At 39.6% G+C, this 26,241-nt stretch overlaps 1 protein-coding gene across 1 annotated transcript; it reads left to right on the forward strand.

The window, feature by feature from the left end:
- The first annotated feature begins 24,488 nt into the window (after positions 1-24,488).
- Positions 24,489-25,628, forward strand: LOC147514787 (uncharacterized). The gene is made up of 2 exons (XM_086592688.1): positions 24,489-24,861; positions 25,054-25,628. The coding sequence occupies exons 1-2, from the start codon at positions 24,489-24,491 to the stop codon at positions 25,626-25,628; spliced, it is 948 nt and encodes a 315-aa protein (XP_086448814.1).
- The last annotated feature ends 613 nt before the right edge of the window (positions 25,629-26,241 follow it).

A 26,241-nucleotide genomic window follows, 5' to 3' on the forward strand; every position in this document is an offset into this window, starting at 1 on the left:
GGTTTTTTAGTTGGTTTAATTAAATTAACGGTAATATAAATTACTAACGGTGATTTCGATGTAAATAAACAAAGATAGAGAAACAGGGAGAAGGTTAATCATACTCATGCAAGAATCATTTTTCAACAGTTTATATTACTACATCACTGCAGCTCTAATTCGTCTTGAGTTCATAGAAAAATCCGAGACGACGTCGAGTATCGATCCCTAGTGAAACGCGCACATCTCTGAGTCGCATCACACTAGCATAAGGAGTTGAACTAATATTTCATCTCTGGAATATCATTTCAACTCCTGGTTCGATTCTACATCAGCTAGACAAATTGGAGAGTTGTCTGACACCAGAGAGTCGCGCGCGAGACATTTTGGGTCTCTCACGAGGCTGTTCTAGAGCATCAGCACTCCAAATTTGTACAGTCTCAGTCATTTTGGGACCGGATGTTTAATCTACACCTAATTCCTAAGCAGTGATTCTAGAATATTAAAGTGTCAATCCGGATTCTCACACGAGCAGCATAACCCTCCCCCTGAGGGGGTGGGGATTAGCTCATGGTCATTGAAGGAATAATTAAACTTGTTGTATACATTAAATAAGTAAATGTAGGACATGAATTAAACTTGAAAAGAAATGACTTTTATTAAGAAGAAATGACTTACAGTATTTAAGCTGCTGGAATGAAAAGGACGGAATGTAAATGCTGGAATGAAAACTACAGACGATAACTAACTAGCTAATGTCTAGGCTAAAGCATAAAATGCTGAAGGCCGAATAATGAAGACCCCCCCCCCCCCTCATATATATAGGCTGGAGACCCTTGTGAAGAATTTAATTGGGTTTTGTCCATTTCTTAATTGAGACATTCAAAACTTCGAATAACAAAGTTTTGTCTGCATGTGAATTAATTTGATACTTTGTCTTTTGTCTTTTCCTTATTAATGTTTTATCTTCAGCAAAATTCAATTCAAACCACCTGCTTTGAATTGGTACGTGTCTTCTCCTATTGCAAGGTGGCACCAAATTACGACCATCACTTGCCACCTGCCTATGCTGACTCGTCATGCTTTTTGGTCCCGCAGAGTGGGCCCATATGGTGTGTCCAATGGCGATGCCGATTTTGGTGTTTTTACAACTTTCTGTCCTTGCGTAGAGTTTGTCAACCTGGTCGCTCTGGTAGTTCACTAGCCAACGTTGAGATCTAGATTTATAAGATGTAAGCTTCGAAAGTTTGCTGCTTCTTTATATGTGGACCCGTTCTGCACTGGTTTTGTTCTTTTGGAAACTTCGGCTCTAGTCAGGCTTTGTTGGGCTTCACTGGGGTGAGTGGGAAGACTTCAGATATTCTAATATTCTCGTACTTTGATGTATGTTTTATCATTATATTCATGTTAACTACAGAAACCTGCAAAAGTACAAAAATATAATTATTACATGATTATTAAACACATAATCGACTAAAATGCTATGTCTCTCGGGGTTTAATATTACAGTTTTGGGTACTTATCACACTACCTCCAAATAGCACTTTGCTTGTCCTCAAGCAAAGAAGAGACATTAAAATGATAAGTGGCCAAAAATGTGTTATCCTAAGCTAAATCTCATTTTGCAGAATGCGGTTGCATTGACCATATGTAACAAGGCCTTAAACCACTAGGAATTCCCTAGTGGACGAGTTATAGCCTCGTGAGAGTTTTCCAGAAAAGATACTCACAAACTTCATTTATACTACAACGACTCAATAACAAAAGCCTATTTCCTTAATTAATCTCAAATATCTAGACATCTCACTAGCGGGGGAAACACGGATTTAATTCTTTCGAAATTCAAGTTAATATACATACAATAATCAAAACATCTATGTATGAGCATGCATGCAGTGAATTTATAATGAAATATACGAGCAGGGTCGTTTCTAGATCCTTTGGATAGCGTCCTTAAGTAAGTTCTCACAGGTATGTGTCGAAACATAATTTCTCTCTTATTTTTCCACTCAAGTTTTGCTATCTCTAGTGTGTAGTGGGCACACGTTTTCTCACATACTCAATGACAGTCAGAGGAGCCGAGGTTGAAAAGTCACAACTACTACTTATTATCACACTATCCTACTCCTAATTGAGCTAGATGTCTTTATTATGTGTTATGGGGCTTAGGAGGTAGTGTAGAAGAAAATGGAATGGACAATTCAAAAGAAATGATAAGTATTAGAGAATAAGGTATTCGAGATATTTATACTAGAGAAATCCTTATTTTCTTTCCTGCTTCTAACATGGGTTTCCATACTTGGCTTTTTCAAGCTTTTGTATTCCCTTTTAATTTGATTTTGGGGAGAATTCTAACTTTGATATTTCTTTTGATTTTTGGAAACATATTTCTATTTTTCTTTTTCTTTTCTTATGAAGCAGGTAACTGATTTTGATTTGTGACAAGGTTTTCCTCTTCATTTTTCTGCACTTCATCCTATTTCTCATACTCATCATCTAAGTAGGCTCATTTATTTGTGGTTAATAGATGGGTAATAATTGTTTTTTTGTGAAATAGAAAGGATTAATGAAAGGTTCAGTTGGGTGACTAGTGGTAAAAATTTTTACGGGTGTGAATTTTTGGCTATATTGATCCAAATAAGGCCTAAATTCTCGCCTAGGATTTGAGTAGTGATCAAGTAAGTAGATGTGTGAACTTCTCTATTTGGAAAAACTACTCCTCTGTGTCATTACTCACATATCACACATTTTGAGGCTTTTTGGTTAGATTCTTACAAGATATGGAAACTAAGTTGTCTAACTGTGGGCCCCAGAAACTTACTACTGTGTACATTTAATGATAGTCAGTGCATGAATACTCATAAAAAGATATAAAAACTATTGCATACGTAGTAAATTAAGTTTCTAAGAACAAATCCTAATTCTGATGCTAGGGTGAGATTTCTAAATATTTTTCATCACAGAAAAGGAAACGAGAATTTGTCACTAAATGCATTTCTTTAGACATAAAGTAAACTATATACAACTATGCATGCTTAATTTTTGCGAAAGGTTCTCACCACCCCCAAACAGTCGGATGCTATGTCCTCAAAGTGTTAAAAAGAAGAAAGAGTATACCTGAGAGGCTTTTAGCAAAAATATAGCTGACATCTTCGACATAAATTTATTGTAACACACTATATATTATACATCATAAAAGTGAAAGCACACTGTTAGATTGGCACACTGTTAGGTTATTTATTTATTTCACATCAAAACATAAAACAAATATGTACATGCATCAACTCACATTGCCCCAATTACGAACTGGGGGATGGTCCATCCTTGCTTCGTCTCTGTAGAAATGACATTCCTTTGCGTCACGCCAATCTATCATAGCTTTCCAGACTTCGCTCCACTTCCTCTTCTTTGCAGTGTCTAGATGAGCTCTCATTTTATCATCATCAGGGAAGGAACGCACTTTCTTTAGATACCTTACAGGGCGCCGTCATGTCCGAAATCGCAAAGAACGAATTATCTTGTTTGTTGGACACATAGAGTCGACCTTTACCCAGTCCTAAAAAGTGGCTGCAAACTGTGGGAAGTACGTCCTCACTATCCTACATGTTGCGACTGGCAAGGTGATATAGTGTTGCCGAAAGTACCGAGCCCTCTTAAGGTTCTCAATTACTAGGTCTGTGATGTCGGCGTTCTTCTTTGGCCGCGATGCATGGAACGTCTTACAAGTTGATTTGGAGGCAATAGAAAAATGTCAATCCCCCATAATGTTCAGAAGAATAAATAACATGGCAGTACCAACATTCATGGTCATACTTGCTAGTGGAATAGTGATGTCTGGCCATCGACCAGCTTCTGCACGCTCACTGACCTGGGCAAGGCCATCGCCATAACGGGCGGCAAATTTTTCACAAGAATAATCGTTAAATTTGTTTTCTACCATGTATTGGATGGGGATGTCTGGCTGAAAAGGAGGAAGGTTTAGAGCCATAGCAACTGTTGGCTCATAAAAAGAGTGTCGGGTGTTACCAATACGGATTGTAAATTCGTTCAAAGGGAAACCCTGTACAGCAGGTAGATCTTCCATATGATCGTAAAAATAAGTTGCCAAACCTGGGGAGTATGTCTACTTCGGGTGTAGAATAAGGGAGTTCCAACCGACTCGAGTGATGGAGTCTCTAAAAAGATGTCCATATGCAGGAGAATTCAGCAACGAATGGAAAGATTGTTCTGGAATCATCTTTGGAGCTGCCATTGTAGAAGATGTGTGAAGAAAGATGCTACCTGTTAGACAAAGATAAACAAATATTAGAATATGATGAGAATAATTAAGTGAAAACAAATTACCATAGGGAAATTGCACTATATTTAAAAACTAAAAAGAAAATGACAAAGAACATAGAATTGCAAAATTTAAATTGTGTCATGGGCCCAAGTAACGGCGAGGATCCTTTTGTGAGAGGAATCCATTTATAAGATCTTTGATGCCGTCAATCCTGGCAATAGCTCGTTGCATAATTTCACTCTGTGTCTGGTAAATCTCGGCGTGGTTCTCCATTATGAAGTGTGATTTGCCGAGAACAGGTTGTGACTGTGTAAGAATTGTGCTTGTTCCTCTTCCTGTATTGTCCGCAGATCGTGAAATTCAAGGAGACTGGTGATGATAATATTCTGACGTTTGTATAATGTCATCAGTCCTTGTTGAATTAAATGAAGGCCTTCCATAGGATTAAATATATTGCTTAATGCGTTTTCAGTGAAGATGTTGTCAGCGGAACAAGCTTCTTCGGTTTCTATACTGACATGGTTCTTTGCAACGTCGGGATTCCAGAAACCGTTCCTACAAACTGAGTGAATGGTAAGAATGTTAGCTATTTTGAGAGGTCTATTAGGAGAAATACTAGAAAAATCCCAACGTATCATGATAAGTGTCACAATGGTTGGCAAAGGAGCTGCCTTTTTCCTGGCACGTGCAATAGCGTTCCAGAGAAATTTAATAATGCAAAAATTGTTGCAGTTAGTCTGCAAGACCCAGAGTAGATGGAGGAGGGGTTTTGTTATTTCGGAAGTTTTAGATGTGCCGAGCACATTATGAGCTAGCCATTAGATCACAGATAATTGGTTTATTTGCAAGAATCGCTGATAAACAACACGGTTTTTCCGGTTGTATTCGCCGTGAAGGATAGTTGCAAACATCAGATGCCTGATATTGTCGAATGGTGAATCCTGAAGGTGTACCCCTTGGTTTGTAATGGGAATTTGAAGTACCTCGGAGATAATTTTAATAGTCAATTCACACTCGCATCTGTTTTCACGGACAAAGAATTGCCCATTTTGGAAATAACCGTGTTTATAGAACAACAGGACCAATTCTCTGGAAAAAAATGCTTGCTTATGATGTAAAAGAGGGTACCATCCTCAATGTAAAATTTTTGTGTCAAAAAATGGATGAAAAAGACCGTTTTGGAAATTTTCCATAAAAATTTGCTTGGGCACGAAAATTCGAGTGAGGGCCATTAAAGATGGAGTGGTGAAGAAAATTCAGCGGAAAAAGGGAAGTCGGTGTTTAGAGTTGTCTATCATTGTTATAAATAGGCACCAATCCGAAGATGTAGAAAATACGGATCGAGGTGTCACAGGGTAGTTAGACCACGTGTATCTTCTAAAATATGGTGCAAACGTTGATGTAGTGTGGATGAGAAGAATGGGGCATGTGACAAGGAGTGCCCCCTTTTTTTTCTTTTTTTTTCGTAAATAAATAGCGTAAGTAGAAGGCAAAGGAAGATGTAAATATAGTATTATAATAAGATGTAAGAACGTACAGAGGTGTGGAAACACATCATAATGATACGGGAAATAAAATACAAACCTAAATATTAGATAGAACTATATGCCACATTAACAACATTACTATAATAAAACAACCGAGCATGAAGACTTGAGTAGCATATTCAATCTGCTGCTGCTCAAACTTTTCTAGTGCATCCATGAATCTTGAAACTTGGAGCGATCTAAAAATGATTTTTAGAATAAAAAGTGGAGCGGGGAGAAAATGAAAGGAGTGAAATGTGAAGAATGTGTTGAACTTATTTATAGAAGAAAATTGAGCCATTTTTAGATGCGATTTCATGACCGTTTTTTTGTGCATTTTCATGACCGTTTTGTAAAATGTTAGTTTACGGTAAAATTTGTCGTTAAGTGTGACGTTAAAAATATATATGTATATATATTATTATTACTAATATTATTATATATGTTTCTATCTATATAATATAATATTGGAGATAACTAATATACTATTTAACAATGCAGAAATTTCGAAGAATGTAGGAATTAACAGACGTCCTAAGTTCAAAAATAAAAATGCAAACACGTAAATAAAATATCCGACATAATTAATATACAAGAATGGTGAAAATAAAATGTCTACTGAGAATCCTCGGGGGCTGTAGAAGAAGAACCAGGAGTCCTGGGACGTCGTGCAGGACGAGCTCCTGTGGAGGCTAACTGCTCCTGGATATCACCCAGAGTATCCAACACCTGAGCCCGAAACTGATGCTGGTTCACCAATTAGCATTCGTTGGAACTTGTTCTGGCAAGTAGTCATTTGGTCCTGAAATGCATTCATTGAAGCTCGCATTTCCTGCTGAAATTCGCCCCATCTTTGTCATCATCGATCTGCGGTAGTGAGTGGTCATATCAGTCCTTAACTCGCCCAAGGCATGTTTCATCGATACCTGGCGAGTGTACATGTCTCTCATGCCACTGTTCATAGCACGTAAGGCATCCATAGGGTGGCTCATCTTACTCATAGCAGTCTCATCAAAGTAGGGTGGGTGAGATGGGCCTACTTTAGCGTGCTCAGCAGCCATTGGTGTTGTGGGTTCCCAAGGGGTCAGTATGCATTTCTTAAAGACAAGCATATTCTCATATAGTGGTATAGGGAGTAGCGGGGTGGCAGACAGGAAACCCAAATTAATCATAACTTGCGTTACAAGAACGGCAAGAGGGGCTGACCTGAGAGTGGCATGGTAATAATATCAAAAAGAAAGGTAACTATGCAGAAGTTACCCTTTCGCTCCTGGAGGATCCAGAGAAGGTGGAGGAAAGTTTTGTTGATGTCCGAGGGCTTCAAGGTGCCAATGACGTTCAGTCCCAGCCATTGAGTCATAGCCAACTGGTTCCGTCGCACTCCCTCAATTAGTGTGTCGAGCATTAGGTCGTAAGTCTGTGGGTACATGGACTGCTGCTGAGTCAGTATGTGGTCGACTAGAGGAATGCCCGTGATCCCAGAGATCAAAATGGGTGTGACTTCGTGGCACACACCGTCGACGGTAACCCAAAAATGGTCGCCATTAAAGCTCCCATTGTCATAAAATTTCATCACCAAATCTTTAGAATATAGCCCGCCATTAGCATATAACAAGTACTCTCATTCTCTAGAGTGAATTTCATTATCAAAGAATGGAGCAAACATCCTATTTTCGAATAGCGTTCCAAAAATTTTCTTCACACAAATTCGCCTGTTTCCGGCCATTAGTGCTCTTAGGAAGAGGCTGGCTATTGATTTATGATGAGGGGGAGAAATGGGACTTGCTAACGGAAGGGAATTGGATTCGGAGTTGTGGGAGTCGCGCGTGAGCTGAGACCTGGATATAACGTGGGCCTGTCTCGTGCGAAACTGAATCAAGAGGGGACAAGATCCGGATATTGGGGAAGACGAAGTGTGTAAGGGTGACGCGTGTGGTGGGGTTTGTCGGGTTTAAATGAACTGAGAATTCGAGATTTTGTTGGGCCCAAAAAATTTCCTAAGCCCAAATCAAGCCCAAAACCCAATTTAAGCCTAAAAAATATAAACGCTCGCCCACGACACGTTCGGACTCCGAATTGGATGAATGAGATATCGAAATGATCGGCACAAAAAATGCAATCCAATTATACGAGTCATTCTCAAGGGTCACAAGAGTTTTTGAAAAGAAGGAGGGTGTTTTATTTATAAACAGAGTTTTTATTTATATACAAGGGAGATTTACGTGAAAAACACTGGATGTCCAGAAGAGTTACCATCTAATTTCATAGGCAACTATCATTTCGGTTCTAGAGTGAACCCAATCCAGCCAGACTGTGGCTTTACCTTTATGTATTATGGGGTTAGGGGCAGGACGGTACCATCCTGGACCGTGCGAGCTACGGTCTAATAATATTGCCCTTATTACATACGACTATCCTCAAACTGCCCCAAAGGGAACTCAAAGTAACCAATTCTAGGGGTTGGTCTGGTGGAATCCATTGCCCATTTGTGTTCCAAGTATGCAACATCCGAGGTTGAACACGAATCTCTATGTGCACAACTTAATGCACGGGGAATTGTTTATAAAAAGCAATAATATATATATATATATATATATGTCTGGTGGAATCCATTGCCCATTTGTGTTCCAAGTATGCAACATCCGAGGTTGAACACGAATCTCTATGTGCACAACTTAATGCACGGGGAATTGTTTATAAAAAGCAATAATATATATATATATATATATATATATATATATATATACAAGGTGAGTTTTTTAACATCAGATCCTCAAGACGAATCGAGTCTTTTAATGTAAGATTCTCAAGACGTTTGTGAGTCTTTTAACATCAGATTCTCAAGACGATTCCCAACCCGTGGGAGAAACGGCGCAGCGACGAAGATTATCATGCGTAGCTGGTGTTAGACAAAAGTATATTTTAAACTGGCTAGTATCAGATAGAAAGTCAGGACCTGAACAGAAAGTTGTTTGACAATGCATACACCATCCCATCTTCCGCGCACGTCATTTACGAGAAAAAGTACTACGACCATTCCCTATTCGTGATGAGTGAGACTTACACCAAATGATTAGCTAAAGTCGCGAGACAGAGAGTAGAAAAGGGAAGAGAAGGAAGGAAGTGAAATTTTAGGTACCCATCTTTTACCGATAGGCACGTTTGCTCGTGTTGCAGAAGACATTTATACTCAGTTCTGAAATAGAGTTTTCGTGGACTAAGGTTCCGGCGCTTGCAACCACACACTCCAAAGAACTTTTGAGATCATAAAATAGAAGATGGCCCGACTACCAAAATGGCATACCCTCTATAGAAACAAGATTGAGTACACCAAACGAAACATCTAGTCTATGTAGACCGGATCCTGAAGAAGAGTCTGTTCAACATCTGGGGAGCGTAATTCGTGGTAATATTTTAGGCATTGTCCATTGACTTGAAATTCGTTGTTATCTTGTGGATTAAGCAAAGAGATTGCCCCATAATATGTCACAACTGACACAATGAAAGGACTAAACCATCATGTTTTCAATTTACCAGGAAAAATGTGTAATCTGGAGTTGTACAGTAAAACCTTTTGGCCAATTTTAAAATCCTTATGCAAAATGTGCTTGTCGTGCACTCTTTTCATATTAGCTTTGTAGGATTTCGAGAGATCATAAGCATCACTCCGAATCTCCTCAAGCTCATTTAATTGCAATTTTCGCTTTTTGTCTGCCTCGTTGATATTGTAATTGAGGCTTTTGATGGCCCAAAGGGCACGATGCTCAAGTTCAACTGACAGATGACAAGGTTTTCCAAAAACAATGTGGTAAGGAGACATCCTTATAGGTGTCTTAAATGTTGTTCGATATGCCCACAAGGCATCCGATAAGCGGAGAGACCAGTCTTTTCTTGATGGATTGACAGTTTTCTCCAGAATGGACTTTATCTCACTGTTGGAGACTTCCACTTGGCCACTCGTTTATGGGTGATATGGAGTAGCAACTTTGTGAGTAACTCCATATTTCTTCATTAAAAATCCAAAAATTTTATTACAAACATGTGTATGTCCATCACTGATGATAGCTTTGGGGACACCAAAACGAGAGAAAATGTTTTCTTTTACAAATTTCATGACAGTCTTATGGTCATTTGAGCGACATCCGAGTGCCTCAATCCATTTAGACACATAGTCCACAGCGACTAGAATGTAGAGAAAACCTTGAGAAATAGGGAAGGATCTCACAAAATCAATGCCCCAAATATCAAAAATTTCCACAATCAAGATAGGATTTAGGGGCATCATATTGCGTTTTGTTATTCGACCTAGGTGCTGACAACGAATGCAGGCTATGCAATGTTCGTGTGCATCGCAAAAAAGGGTAGGCCAGTAAAAACTACATTGTAACACCTTGGCCGCAGTTTTCTTTCCACTGAAATGACCTCTGTAAGATTGTTCATGGCAAAAGGATAATACGTTGGTGTGCTCTCAGCCGGGAATGCAGCGACGAATAAGTTGGTCGGAACAATACTTAAAGAGGTAGGGGTTATCCCAGAAATAATATTTTACAGTGGATAAGAACTTTTTAAGATCAGGACATGACCAAGAGGAAGGAAGTTCCTCTGTAACTAGGTAGTTAACGATATCCGCGTACCATGGAGAGGAGAAAATATAGTACAAATACTCATCTGGGAAGGAATCACAGATGGATTTAGAATCACTATCAATGTCACCAACCAGCCTTGATAAATGGTCGGCCACGACATTTTTGGTTCTTTTCTTGTCTTTGATTTCCAGGGTGAATTCTTGCAAGAGAAGGATCCAGCGGAACAATTGCTGTTTCGCGTCCTTTTCGCAGTAAGTATCGGGTCGCGGCATGGTCGATTATATACACGATGGTGGATGATCCAACTAGGTAAGGGCGAAACTTATCCAAAGCATAGACAACAGCTAGGAACTTTTTCTCAGTTGTTGTGTAATTACGTTGAACGTCATTAAATTTTTTACTAGCGTAGTAAATGACAATGGGTTTGTCATCACGTCGTTGGCCTAGTACAGCGCCAATAGCAAAGTCGCTAGCATCACACATCAGTTCGAATGGTTGAGACCAATCAGGGGGTTGAATGATATGAGCGGTAGTTAGGGCTATTTTTAGAGTTTCAAAAGCTTGTTTGCAATTGAAATTGAAGTCAAATACCGCATCCTTAAGTAGGAGATTGGTTAAGGGTCAAGCAACTTTAGAAAAATCCTGAATGAATCGTATGTAAAACCCAACGTGTCCTAAAAAGGCACGGATATCACGAACTATACGTAGGAAAGGTAGCGAAGCAATTTTAACAATTTTAGCTTTATCAACCTCTATCCCGTCTTTCGAAATAATATGACCTAGAACAAGTCCTTTGGTAACCATGAAATGGCACTTCTCCCAATTAAGTACCAGATTTTTCTCTTCGCAACGCGTTAACACTTTAGAAAGGTTGGATAGGCAGTCGTCAAAGGAATTTCCATAAATAGAAAAGTCGTCCATGAAGACTTCCATATAACGTTCTACCATATCACTGAAAATGTGAAGCATGTAGTGTTGGAAGGTGCCTGGGGCATTGCAAAGACCAAAAGGCATTCGTCTGTATGCAAAAGTTCCAAAGGGACATGTGAAAGTTGTCTTTTCTTGATCGGCGGAATCGATGACAATTTGGAAGTAGCCGAAATAGCCATCAAGAAAATAGTAGTAAGCATGACCGGCTAAACGTTCTAGCATCTGGTCAATGAATGAAAGAGGGAAGTGATCTTTACGTGTTTTGGCATTAAGTTTGCGATAGTTAATGCAAATTCTCCATTTTAAGGGAATGCAAGTGGAGATGCATTCACCATTTTCATTTTGTACAACTTGAATGCCAGACTTTTTAGGAACAACGTGGACAGGACTGACCCAGTCACTATCAGAGATAGGGTATATGATACCAGCATCAAGTAAACGTAAAACTTCCTCTCTCACCACCTCTTTCATGGCGGGGTTAAGGCGACATTGCGGTTCTCGTGATGTCTTTGAGCCGTCATCCAGATGTATGCGATGCATGCATACACTAGGGTATATTCCTTTGATATCATCTAAGGACCATCTGATAGCGGAGCGGTGTTTACGAATGATACAAATCAAACGTGCTTCTTCGTCGGTAGTCAAGTGAGAAGAAATTACTATAGAGTGACTACCATCGGGATCAAGATGCACGTATTTCAAATCAGATGGTAGAGGTTTTAAATCTGGAGTTGGAGGAGTGGGGATCAAGGATTCGTGAGGGGCCGTCTCTTCAATGGGAAAGAGCGAGTCTGGTTCTTCTGAATCAGATGGCAACGTAGTAGTAGGGTCAAATAGTGGTACTGACTCTAATAATGTGTGGACATCCTTAATGTACGAGTCATCATTAAACTCAGGATTATCAAAAGAAAGAAATTGGTGTACCTCGTCTTCGGAAAAAGAGTTTGTGAAATAATCGTGTGCCACACTATCAACCAAGCTAATCTCACCCTCTATTATAGGATCGGGAAATTGTTTTATTAATTTGAACACATTGAGTTTGACAAAAAGGTTCCCGAAAGACAATGTCATTGAACCATCCCAACAATTTATGAGAGTGTTAGCAGTTGGAAGAAATGGAAGTCCCAAAATGATAGGAATGGAGTCACAGGCTACTTCGGTATCTAGAATGACAAAATCAACTGGGTAGTAAAAATCTTTGACCTTGACTATGACATTTTTTATTATGCCCTTTGGGTACTTGATGGAGCGATCCGCGAGTTGCAGAGTCATATTAGTAGGTTTTAATTCATGAAGATCTAACTGCTTAAATAAGTAATAGGGAAATAGGTTAACACTGGTGCCTAGGTCTAAAAGTGCGGTAGCGGTATACTTGTCGCCTAACGTGCATGGTATAGTTGGTCGACTTGGGTCTTTGTATTTAACCACACCATTAGTAGTAGTAATTGAGGGAAACTGCTCAGTGAGGAACACTTGTTGAGGAACATTTGTACGTCGTTTGGTGGTGCACATGTCCTTCAAAAACTTGGCATGCTTGGGCAAATGCTTAAGCGTATCTAGAAAAGGTAAGTTTATGGTCAAATTTTTAAAGGTTTCACGGATCTCATCGAAATGTTCGTCACGTTTGTTCTTTGCTAAACGGGCAGGGAACGGAGCTTTTGGGCGGAATCGCGCATAAGGATCAGTGGCGTCTTTCCCTAGGGACGTGGGTGTAGATTTGGAAGGAACAACTTCGTCTGTTATAGGTTGCGAGGTAGGAGTTGGAAGGATGTCAGTCGTGGCTTTCGTCGATTCAACGTCTGGCATATGTATGTGATTGTCGATGGTTCGGCCAGAACGAAGAGTGGTAATGGCATTTACCTCACCCTGGCTTGGATTACTAGATCCTGGTGCATTGTTGAGTTCAAAGGCAGTGTTTGTAGGCTTAGGGTTTAGAACTGGTTGGCCAGAGAACACGCCCTTTTGACTTTTATCCTGTGTTAATAGCTGAAGAGACTGTTAGATAGATGCTAAGATTTGATTCTGTTGATTCATGTAAGTCAAAAAAGTTTCAGCTGTTTTATCGACAGCAGATTGTACCAGTGGAGCAGTAGGAACAAGTTCACGGTTATTATTTACGGGTTGATTTTGGTTGCAATATCCTTGATTAGCGGGAACAAGGTTGCGGTTGTTTTGGTACCCTATATTTGCATTATTGGGAAACTTTGCCCTTGCTGGAATTGCGGAGGATTTCCTTGATGGTAGGAATTGTAGTTCGCGGGTGATCGTACAAGAGTGTTGTTGACACCCGGAAGAGCTTGTTGTTGGGCAGGGGGTGCCCAAGCCAAATTCGGATATTGTTGCCAAGGTGCATTAGGGATGTTAAAATCACAAGTCTCTTCAGAAGATTGGGGAAGGCACTCATATACCAAAGGACAATAAGATCGGCCTGCTCGGGACTTAAGCAAAGAGGACATGGAGAAGCGTTGGCAGCCATGACCTGTTTGGGTTTCTGACCATTTACTTGAACCGAAAGAGCCTCGACCTTTTTGTTTAGGGACTCGATCAGAGTTTTTAATTCCGGATCGGGTTTGACCTTGAACATAGACATAACTTTGGTAGGAATGTCTTTAGAAGATCTGGAAGAATCAGTGTTTCCCCAATGGGTACTTCGTCATGCTTGTTTCTCAAGGAAAGTGTATGCTTCAGTAGCGCCCTTGTCCATGAAACAACCACCGTTCATAATATCTAATGTTTCTTTTTGATGGTCAGAGAGACCATTAAAGAATGAACGGACTAATACAACGGTGTCGAGTTGATGATAGGGACATTCGAGAAGCAGATCAGTAAATCTGCTCCATGCTTCCGAAAAGGATTCTTGGGGATGTTGGCGAAAGAATTGAATCTTCTGAAGCATTTATGTAGTTTTCTTCTGAGTATAGAATTTTATCATGAATGCTTGTACGAGCTTGGCCCATGTGTCAAAGGATTGTGGCGCTTCGCCTGCGAGCCAAGCTGAAGCTTTATCAGCTAAGGTGGAGGGAAATAACCTAAGCAAAACTTGTTCGTTAGTAACAGTCGGATGGCGGAAAGTGGTGACTACTTGTTGCATCCGATGAAGGTGATTGTACAGTTTTTCATGGTCTAGACCATGGTAAACAGGTAACAAACCGAAAATGTTTGGCGGAATGCGAAAATCACCTACAATCGCATCGAGTTTAATGCAGGAAGCAGGTCCTTCCTGTAAGGCAGTATAGAAATCCGAAAGGGGTTTCTCGTCTGTGGAATTTTCCTGGGCCATAATTAAGGGAGATAATGGCAACGGAGATGTTTGATGAGGTTGGTTTACTGAGGAGGAACTATGTCTAGGAGATAGCATAAGCAGTTGTTTATTGTATTTCCGATGACGATATGTAAGTTCTAATTCCTTATGTTTATCAGACCGTAGTCTCATACAAATACAAATTTTAATTCAAGGCTCATAAGGAAGGAATTATGACTGGAGGTTTTAGAATTAAGGAAGGAGGGAGGTGAAACACGTCTTCCTGAGCTGTTGCTAACTTGAACAGGTAAGCTAGGATAACGTGTGAATATTCCAGCAGCCAGGTCACTTGAGAGAATTGAGGGAGGTTGTTTATGCTAGCACGTTCTTTAATTAGGCAACCTCAATTTTTCAAGTTTCCTAGGCACTGATGGAATAGGATGATGATTTATGATGGTGTATTATGCGGGGTATTATTAAGATGATTATGATGAAATTTTAGGATTTTTTTTATTTTATTTTTTATTATTTTTTATTATTTTATTATTTTTAGTTTACGTAATTAATGTATTATGGAGACATGATTACGGAACATGCAATTAAAAACGATAGATGCCAAAATAGAAACTAAACATACATGCTAGTTTTACACAGGAAGTCTACACATGCCATCTATATTACTTATACGTGAATATAAATATGTCCTACGCGTGCAATAATCTATAGCTATCGATAAGTGCAACTATATGTGAGCTAAGGGAATGTCGAGAACGAACTCATGCAAATGAATACCGCGTACGTGAATTGATGTAACATATACATACAAAAATATTCTAAGCAGGTGGTTTGAAATTACGCATACATCCAAATATATTCGAATCATATTAATTGTGTTAACGTGAAGATGTAATGACGAACCACGTTTACATGCAAAGAGTTCTCATGCCGACACATAAACATGCAAGGTAAAATAGGTTATAGCAAACAACCAAATAATATCCTCGACAAAGTTTGAGGAGTTTAAGAATTTGAAACCTGGCGTCTCGCGATTTCTCTTATAACGATCGAATTAACTCCCGAGCTCGTGAACTTACTGGATGGGGGATAAACAGGACTAGAGAGTCTAAAAGAGTACTGAGAAGGAAAGTAACATGTACCTAAAAACCGGAGTGTTGATACTCCAGGTTAGTCTCGCGCGCTACTAATTTAGTCTCGTTCGAGACTCTTTTGTCAGTTCAATACTTCAAGTTCCTACGGAATACTTAGACTGTGCTAATAAAAATAAACAATCTGGTTCACAGATATCTGTTAGTAGAAAAAGTTGGGGCAAGTAGGTACGTAACACGTTAGTATTGCAAAAAAAAATGGAAATCAAAAAGATGAGGGGGTAGGGGAGGGGGTGTATGTTTGATGTATTCTAGTTATTACTTTAACTGTCCAAAGTTCTTCGGCGTGTAGCGGCGCCATTTGATAAATGCTGATTTCTCACGTTTTTGGCTTTATACTTAAGTCCGAGGTTCACAATCCAAAGTCCGAAGACCAAATTAAGTCCAAAGTCCGTATAGTCGTCCGTTTAGTCAAGTTACCTTACTCACGTGGGTTTGGTAGGATAGGTCGAGTAAGGGATCATCCAAATCTTAGGGCTCGGCAAGGCTCACAACTGGAATTACAACTTTTGGTGAGTAGGATTTTAGGTTTTTTAGTTGGTTTAATTAAATTAACAGTAATGTAAATAATATAAATTACTAACGGTGATTTCGATGTAAATAAATAAAGATATAGAAATAGGGAGAGGGTTAATCATACTCATGCAAGAATCATTTTTCAACAGTTTATATTACCACATCACTACAACTCTAATTCGTCTCGAGTTCATAGACAAACCTGAGACGACGTCGAGTATCGATCCCTAGCGAAACGCTCACATCTCTGAGTCGCATCGCATTAGCAAAAGGAGTTGAACTAATATTTCATCTCTGGAATATCATTTCAGCTCCTGGTTCGATTCTACATCACCTGGACAAATTAGAGAGCTGTCTGACACCAGAAAGTCATGTGCGAGACATTTTGGGTCTCTCGCGAGACTGTTCTGGAGCATCATCACTCCAAATTTGTACAATCTCAGTCATTTTAGGACCGGATGTCTAATCTACACCTAATTCCTAAGCAGTGATTCTAGAATATTAAATAGTCAATCCGGATTCTCACACGAGTAGCATAACCCTCCCCCTGAGGGGGGGGGGGGGGGATTAGCTCATGGTCATTGAAGGAATAATTAAACTTGTTGTATACATTAAATAAGTAAATGCAGGACAGGAATTAAACTTGAAAAGAAATTACTTTTATTAAGAAGAAATGACTTACAGTATTTAAGCTGCTGGAATGAAAAGGAGGGAATGTAAGTGCTGGAATGAAAACTACAGACGATAACTAACTAGCTAATGTATATGCTAAAGCATAAAATGCTGAAGGCCGAATAATGAAGACCCCCTATATATAGGCTGGAGACCCTTGTGAAGGATTTAATTGGGTTTTGTCCATTTCTTAATTGAGACATTCAAAACTTTGAATAACAAAGTTTTGTCTGCATGTGAATTAATTTGATGCTTTGTCTTTTGTCTTTTCCTTATTAATGTTTTGTCTTCAACAAAATTCAATTCAAACCACCTGCTTTGAATTGGTACATGTCTTCTCCTATTGCGAGGTGGCACCAAATTGTGACCATCACTTGCCACCTGCCTATGCTGACTCGTCATGCTTGTTGGGCCCGCAGAGTGGGTCCACGTGGTGTGTCCAGTGGTGGCATCGATTTTGGCGTTTTTACAACTTTATGTCCTTGCATAGAGTTTGTCGCCCTAGTCGCTCTGGCAGTTCACTAGCCAACGTCGACATCTAGATTTATAAGATGTGAGCTTCGGAAGTTTGCTGCTTCTTTATATATGGACCTGTTCTGCACTGGTTTTGTTCTTTTGGAAACTTCGGCTCTAGTCAGGCTTTGTTGGGCTTTACTGGGCTGAGTGGGAAGACTTCAGATATTCCAGTATTCTCGTACTTTGATGCATGTTTTATCATTATATTCATGTTAACTGCGGAAACCTGCAAAAGTACAAAAATATAATTATTACATGATTATTAAACACATAATCGACCAAAATGTTATGTCTCTCGGGGTTTAATATTACAGTTTTGGGTGCTTATCAGCCACCAAGTGAACAACTTACTGGCTTCGCTTGATCCATGTTGAATCTTTTGGACACCTTCTCAATGTAGCTTTCTTGAGAAAGCCACAACTTCCCATTCTTTCTATCACGAGTGATCCGCATCCCAAGTATCTGCTTTGCTTGACCCAAATTCTTCATCTCAAAGGACTTACTCATGTCTTTCTTCAGCTTGGATATCTTGTTGATGTTTAGGCCAACTATCAACATATCATCTACATACAACAATAGCACTATGAAATCCCCATCTGGAAATCTCTGAACAAATACACAATGATCGAAAGCTTCTTGTATCCTTGCTTCGCCATAAAGGAATCAAACTTTATGTACCACTGTCTCAATGCTTGCTTCAACCCATACAAGCCCTTTATCAATTGCATACTAGGTGCTCCTTGCCTTTGACCTCAAACCCTTCTGGCTGGTCCATGTAGACATCTTCTTCAAGGTCTCTATGAAGAAAAGTTGTCTTAACATCTAGCTGCTCAACCTCTAGGTTCATACTTGCGGTCATACCCAATACCACCCGGATAGAAGTCATCTTCACTACAGGAGAGAAAATCTCATCAAAGTTAATCCCTTTCCTTTGACCAAATCCCTTCACAACAAGGCGAGCTTTGTGTCTTGGGTGTGGATTGTTCTCCTCATGCTTGACCTTGTAGATCCACTTATTTTTTAGAATTTTTCGTCCTTGCAGTTTCTCAACTAACTCATAAGTGTGATTCTTATGCAAAGAATTCATCTCGTCATGCATGGCCTTCAACCACTTTTCTTTGTTTGTACCTTCAAGTGCCTCTTGATAGTACATAGGTTCTCCACCATTAGATAGTAAAACATACGTATGTGGTGGATACCTGGTTGAAGCTTCTCTCTCTCTGTCTGTCCTCCTTGCCCCATCTGTTGGTGCCTCAGGAAGATGCACTTCTTCTTGCTCAGGTGGTGGTTCATGCACTTCATCTGCATCTTCTATATCAATAGGTTCTATCCCATCATAAGCAATAGGATCATCATCATGAGCTTCAAACTCATGGTTCTCTGCATTTTCAATGCCTTCTACACGTTCCACAGTAGGAACTTCTGGTTCTGAATCAACAAGATCATTGGTGAAAGCCTGTAGCTTCTCACCATCCTCAAAGTCTGCTATGGTTTGGTCTTCGAAGAACACAACATCTTGACTTCGGATTACCTTCTTGTTAATCGGATCATAGAGTTTGTAACCAAACTTTTCATCTCCATAACCCAGAAAAATAAACTGCTTGGCTTTGTCATCAAGCTTGGATCTCTCATCCTTTGAAATATGCACAAATGCTCTGCACCCAAATACCCTCAAGTATCCATAATCAACATATTTACCTGACCATACTCTCTCTGGATAGTCACTATTCAAAGGCTTTGACAGCGATAGGTTGACCATGCACGACTGTACGTATTGCTTCTACCCAGTAGCTTCTAGGTAACTTAGAGTGAGATAACAGGCATCTCATCCTCTCTATAATGGGACGGTTCATTCTCTCTGCTATTCCATTCTATTGCGGTATCTTGGGAACGGTCTGCTCATTACGAATCCCATGACTCTGGCAATACTCTTCAAACGGCCCTATATACTCACCCCCATTATATGAGTGAATACACTTAAAAAGCTTCCCTGTCTCTCTTTCCACCATACTCTAGAATGTCTTGAACACGCCAAGTGCTTCATCTTTGGTCTTTAGACTATAGGCCCATATCTTTCTTGAAACATCATCAATGAATGTCAAGAAGTATAAAGCTCCCTGGTAGGACTTTACTCTCATATGACCACATAAATCAGTGTGAACCAGCTCAAGGACATTGTCCTTCTTGTGAGACAGAAATCTTTGGAAAGACACCCTGTGTTGCTTTCCTACCAAACAGTGAGTACATCTATTTAAATGTGTACTTTTGATGTCTGGCAAGGCTTTTTGCTTAGCAAGAACTTCCATCCTTTTTTTGCCCATATGACACAGTCTCTTGTGCCACAGTTCGGAGGAAGCTTCTTCTTCTGCTACATTCACTTTTGCTTTAGTGTTTTGTAAAAAGAGCAAGTTTTCTTCCCTTTGGCTGCTATTATGGAACTTCTGCTCAGTTTCCATACCCCGTTACCAAACGAGTTTACAAAGCCATCATCATCTAACTTCCCAGCGGAAATTAGGCTTAGCCGAATGTCAAGGACATGTCTTGCATCCTTAAGTGTCAAGGTGTAGCCGACATTGGTTTCTATGGGAACATCCCCAATCCCTACAATCTTCGAGACTCCACTGTTGCCCATCTTCACTTCACCATATTCACCACAGCTATAGGTAGTGAAGAATCCCCTGTGCGGTGTGACGTGATAGGATGCTCCTGTATCTATCACCCACTCTGTATCCTAACATGAGGTACTAAGACAACAATCACCACAATCTGACACAATTCCCACTAGACCATCATCGACTAGTGCGGTAGTATTTCTACCTGAATTTCCTGTCCTCTTTACCATGTCTTCATATACACAATTATTCTTCTCATCCCTCTTCAGTGTTCTGCACTCATATCTGAAGTAGCCTTTGGCGGCATAGTAGTAACATTGCCTCTCTGCCTTAGGAGTTCTAGCTTCACCCCTAGATTTGCTTCTGTCATCACCTCTATGAGATGGTTTTCTGCTTCTACCTCTCCCCCGTTTCTTTGTGACAAGGATCTCTGACTGAGGGGAGCTGCTTCTTGCACTCTTTCTAGTTTCCTCGTTCAACAGTGATGCAGTAGCCATCTCCATGGAGATAATTCCATCCTTGGCGGCTCCGTGAAGAGAAACTGCAAATGTCTCCCAACTTTCGGGTAGAGAGCCTAATAGAAACAAAGCCTCAACTTCGTCTCCCAAATCAATCTTCATCAAATGCATCTGATTGATGGTATTCTTTACTTCGTCAAGATGCTCAGACATTGAAGAACCTTCTTGGTACTTCATATTAGCAAACTTCTTAATGAGCAGTACTTTGTTTCCGCTCGACTTCCTCTCATAGAGGTCTTCAAGTTTCTTCCACAAACTGAAGGCTGTAGTCTCTTGGGACACATGGTGAAAGACACTGTCGTCAATCCACTGTCGAATGTACCCAATCGCTTTTTTGTCAAGCTTTTTCCACTCAGCCTCATCAGTCTTTTCTGGTTTTACTCCCTCATTCTCAATGGGTAGTGCCAAGTCCTTGCAGTATAGCAAGTTTTCCATCTTGGCTTTCCAGATGGTGTAGTTCTTCCTATTCAGACTCGTCATGTGAGTGTTCACGGAATTGTCCATCTCTACAAGTTATTTAAACTCAAATCTTCTCTCAGGAGTTTTATCAAACACCTTCCGACCAAGATTTGGATAACACCCTAGGCTAATCTAACCAAGGCTCTGATACCACTTTTTGGGGTTTATACCAATACCAATCGATTACCCCACTACACAGATAACTTGTATTTGAACAATAACCACTCCAATCAACAATCTAAATATCAACTACAACCTATGCTAATATGCCCAACTCGCTAAACAACTATTAATAACAGATAATAATGTAAAGCAGAATTAAACGCATACCACAACACAAAGATATACCGTGGTTCGGCCAATGATGCCTAATTCTACAAGAGCTAGTCCTTTTATAAAGTGGGAATAAAGATTATAATCTCTCTTTTCAGTCTCTCATCTTACTAGATCACTCTTATCTCTTTACAGGGTTGTCTCTCTGTAAAAGTTATCTCTCAATCTTGATAGCTTTCAAGATTGGGTTTTCTCTGACTTTTGTGTTGTCTCTTGTGTGTTTGGTTTTGCCAAAAACCCAAACATATAGTGCCAAACTCATGGTTCTGCAAAAATAGAATCCTGTCAAATAGGGATGGGCGCGGGGCGCGCTTGGACTTGTGCTGAAACGGGCGCGGGGCGCGCTCTTGCCTTGGATGATGTCCAGGCGCTTGAGCATGGGGTGCGCTTCAGGTTTGCCTGTGGAGGGAGCGGGGTGCGCTCTTGCCTTGGACAATGTCCAGGCTCTTTAGTGCAGGGCTCGCTTCAGAATGGCTTGTGGAGGGTGCGGGGCGAGCTCTGTCTTCTCCACACAAGCTGAACTGATTTCTCTCCTCTCTTCATGTGAGGGATAACTCCAACACTTTAATCAACTTAATATTGCAAGGCAACAACCATAACGGTCCTGATTTTTTTTTTCTTCTCCAACCATATCTCTGTGTTCCCCCTTCCACACACACACACTTAAGCTGGTACATGACTTTCAGGAACTTTAAAAAATATGGTGCTGGTGGAGACCATTCATTTAACTGTTCCCAAAGCAAGACTTAGAAGTTTGGGCTCAACGCATTCATCAAGCTTGGACTTATACAAGTTTCGATTTTCCTTAAGGTTTAGGTTTGTATAAAAGAACTTTTAGATGGAGTGACATTGTCGACAAAGGTACACAGTGTGGAAGAAAGGCAAAAAGGGGAAGACCTGTGGCGAAAAGAAGGTTTGGTGTCATAATTTTGAAGTTTGAACATCTGATTAATCGTTAACTTTCGGGGTTCTATTAAAATTCAGTCTTAGTTGATTTAGCAAGCAGAATTGGATTTGATCAAATCATTTACCTTGGGTGACTCACTTAGCTGCTGAAAGCACTACTCATTAGATTTTTTCCAGCCTATTCTCATTGGACAGGGGCCTAGCCTGAGAAGGATAACGACTACGCCAAATGTTTTAATCTTAAGTTAGGGTGGAGTTGGGTGAGTCGTCATGGGATACCCCAACCCAAAACACACGAGTGGGCACACACAAGAAGATTTGGTTACTGACAACATGTTCTGCAGTGAGCAAACACACACATACACACACACTCAAGCACAAAAGGTCCAACATATTTTGTGGTGTATACACTGGAGGATTTCTTATAAGAGTAACTTTAACTCTTTAAGTGCTATGGTGATAGGGTGTGAACTATTAAATGACAAAAAAGTAGAATTTTAATACCCAGATATGGTATATTTTCGGTTTACATATAGATGTGTAATTGTGTATGTTTAATGTACTTACCAGAGTTTCGATCCCTAAGGAGTTGGATGCTATGTCGCTATTATAGCCAAACCTTGACATACTATTGAATGCATGGATGGGTTGTGTTGACTGTTGGGTGGTAATTTGGAAGTGATCCCCCTTACATGTGGTAGCTCTTTTTTCTATTTTTTGTTTTCTAGTTAACTAATATTTTATTGATGTATATTATATCATATAAAGGTAGATTGGAGAATATATGAAAATTTTATTCTTCTGTAGTGCTACTCACAAATGATATCAGTTGAATTTCGTGTCCTGATGCTATCTTGAGAAAGTTAGTTAAATTAACATTGTTCTATTTGTATCCCTCTGTTTAGTAGTTTTCTGTGCATTTTGCCATAAATCGATGTTATGCGTTTTCTTGCGCAAGATGCAAGAAACTTTGGCTGGGAGTTGAGTGAGAAAATTGACTACATTTGGAAAAAACTCTTGCAGTATTTATTTATTTTCTTTAGTGTATCCAATTGTGATTTAAAGGGTCTTTTAAATCAATTGAGGTACGATTACCGTTTATTTTTAAAGTTAAAGGTATAATCATCATGGAACAACAAACAGAAGTACAAATTCATAGTGCAAGACTTCGAGAGCAATTGCACGCTCAAAATACTGAGAATATTGAGGTATCTTTTTTTACTCATAGCACACCTTCTCCAGTTCTTCTGTACTTTTGGTAGCATCTACAGTCTAAAAAGTAACAAACTGATTATGAGTTGTTATTTTTTATATTAGTTATCTTATTCCTTATATTGTTTGTTTAAATCAATTTTTGTCACTTTTTGGATGACTGTATTACTATTAGCATTCAGGAAGGAAAATAAATAACAACATAATTGAATATTAATCATCATGTATTAATAATTGAGAGGTAATTGCTACTGGACATGTCATGCTATCAATTTTTTAATACTACGAAGATGCATTGCGAATTCTTATTCTATATATTGTGAGGCAAAGATTTGATATACTATGTTTGTTTTTGTAGTTATCTCATTTGTAAGTTGTTGGTTAAACTATTAATTATGTTTAAACCAGTTTTTGACAATTTTTAGATGCATGTATTAATATTAGCATTCATGTTTTCTTTTTTCTTTTTTCTAAAAGAAATATTCTTCATCTTTTTCCTTATATTGTAAAGTATATGTTTGTTTAAATCAATTTTTGACACTTAATTTCTCTATTAGCATTTAGGAAGGAAAAGAAATAACAACAAAAACGTTTACAATGTTTCTCAAAATTCTACTTCTTCAACTCTTTCTCAACATACTATCTCATGAGGGTTAGTACCTACTCGGCAACAATTGGCTCAACGCGCTCGCCAAGAAAAGAATTGCATGCAACGAGTATTCACCTCTCCAATGGATGTAAATGTACCTACTCCACGGAAAGGACAACATTATTTTGGTCGAATGGATGTGCAATGTGGATTCTGTTCTGCCCTACATTGGAAAGATGAACAACTATCAAAGTCAACAAAAAACAGATCTCTATTTGGGATGTGCTGTTTATAAGGAAAGATCAAATTGCCTTTGCTTTTTGAACTGCCCCCTGCCTTTAAATCATTGTATGAAGGATCTGATGCCAATGCGAGGTCATTTCATGAGCACATTTGGTCATACAATGCGTGTAATGTTTTTACAAGCCTTGGTGTTAATCCAAACATGCATGTATTGCATGGACGTGGTCCAATGTCATTTGTTATACACGGAGGACTCTACCATAGAGTCGGATCACTGCTGGCAGATCCAGGAAAGGATCCTGTCTATTCACAACTTTACTTTTATGATGGAAATGAGGCTTTGAATCACCGCCTTCATCGAAATCCTCATTTGTCACGAGACGTCCTAAAAATTATTCAAGACACTCTTATTCAGTACAACGACTTCTACAAGTTCTATAAGAATGCTTTTGAGATTTTAAATTCAAATGGTTATCCAAACAACAGTATTTCTGTCCGTCTTCATTACAGCTCTGGTAGTGACCGACGACGATATAACCTTCCGTCTACAGAGGAAATTGTTGTGGTATTACCAGGTAATGGGAATGAGGTTGATAGCTTGCGAGATATTGTTCTTCATTTGAGAGGGGGGGGGGGGGGGTTAGAGAGGATAAGTGAGTGTAATCCCACTTATTTGCCACTATATTATGTTCTTCTATTTCCTCGAGGAGAACTCGGTTGATCTCCTGATCTACGCTAATGGGACGTCATAAATAATCGTCCAACAGATGTGTGTTTGACCCAGACGCAGTACTATGCTTATCGTTTGTTTGATCGCCCGACAGAGTATTCAACGATCTTGCAGGCATGGCCTCTATGCCAAGAATTTGGTGTTGACGGTTGGGCTTCAACCGAACAGAACAAGTTGCGCTATTTCAGAGATCATCAAGCTAAGATTCGTGTAGAGTTGTATTCAGGATTGACAGATGTTGCAGCACAGGGACTGAATCCAGATCAAGTGGGCCAGTGTTTTATTCTACCATCGTCTCATACAGGGAGTCCAAATCATATGTATGAGATTTATCAAGATGCAATGGCGATCACACGATACAATAAACATCCGGATGTCTTTGTTACAGTCACTGCAAATCTGAATTGGTCAGAAATTAAAAATAAGCTTAGGAGTCACCAAACAGCATCTGATAAACCTGTGTTGGTCGCCCGAGTATTTGAGATGAAGCGAAAAACGATAATGAATGAAATCTTAAAAAATGACGTGTTTGAACGTGCATTGGCACATGTTTACACCATTGAATTTCAAAAATGCGGCCTCCCACACATGCACGCTCTCATACTCCTTTAATATGAGAATAAGATTCGCACCACTGAACAAGTGGATCGAATAGTTTTTGCTGAGATTCCAGACCCAGACACTCAACCTGCACTCTTTCAGACCGTTATGAAGTGCATGATTCATGGTTCGTGTGGTGCTGAAAACTCAGAAACATCGTGTATGCAAGATGGCAAGTGCAGGTTCCATTATCCACGAGAATTTGTTCAAACGACAACAATGGATCGAGGTGTACAAGGTCTTTATATGCGTCGTAACACAGGAAAAGTGTTACGACGCATATATGCGTCGTAACACAGGAAAAGTGTACAAGGTCAAAAGCAAGATAAGAGGTGAGCATACCGTTGACAACTGAAATGTCGCTCCGTACAATCCGTATCTATCTGAAATGTTCGACTGCCACATTAACGTTGAAGTATGTGCATCAATTTAGCCGGTCAAATATATCACTAAGTATATTTACAAGGGATTTGACAAAACAACTATGGTGTTAACTGGAGCGAATGACGAGATCCAACAGTACATCGACGGGAGGTATATCGAACCACTAGAAGCTGTGTGGCGTCTATTAGAGTTTAAAATGTACGAGGAGGTACCAAATGTTGTTCGCTTGGCAGTCCACTTG

The sequence above is a fragment of the Coptis chinensis genome, chromosome 2 (assembly GCF_015680905.1).
Source record: "Coptis chinensis isolate HL-2020 chromosome 2, ASM1568090v1, whole genome shotgun sequence".
Classification (NCBI taxonomy): domain Eukaryota; kingdom Viridiplantae; phylum Streptophyta; class Magnoliopsida; order Ranunculales; family Ranunculaceae; genus Coptis; species Coptis chinensis.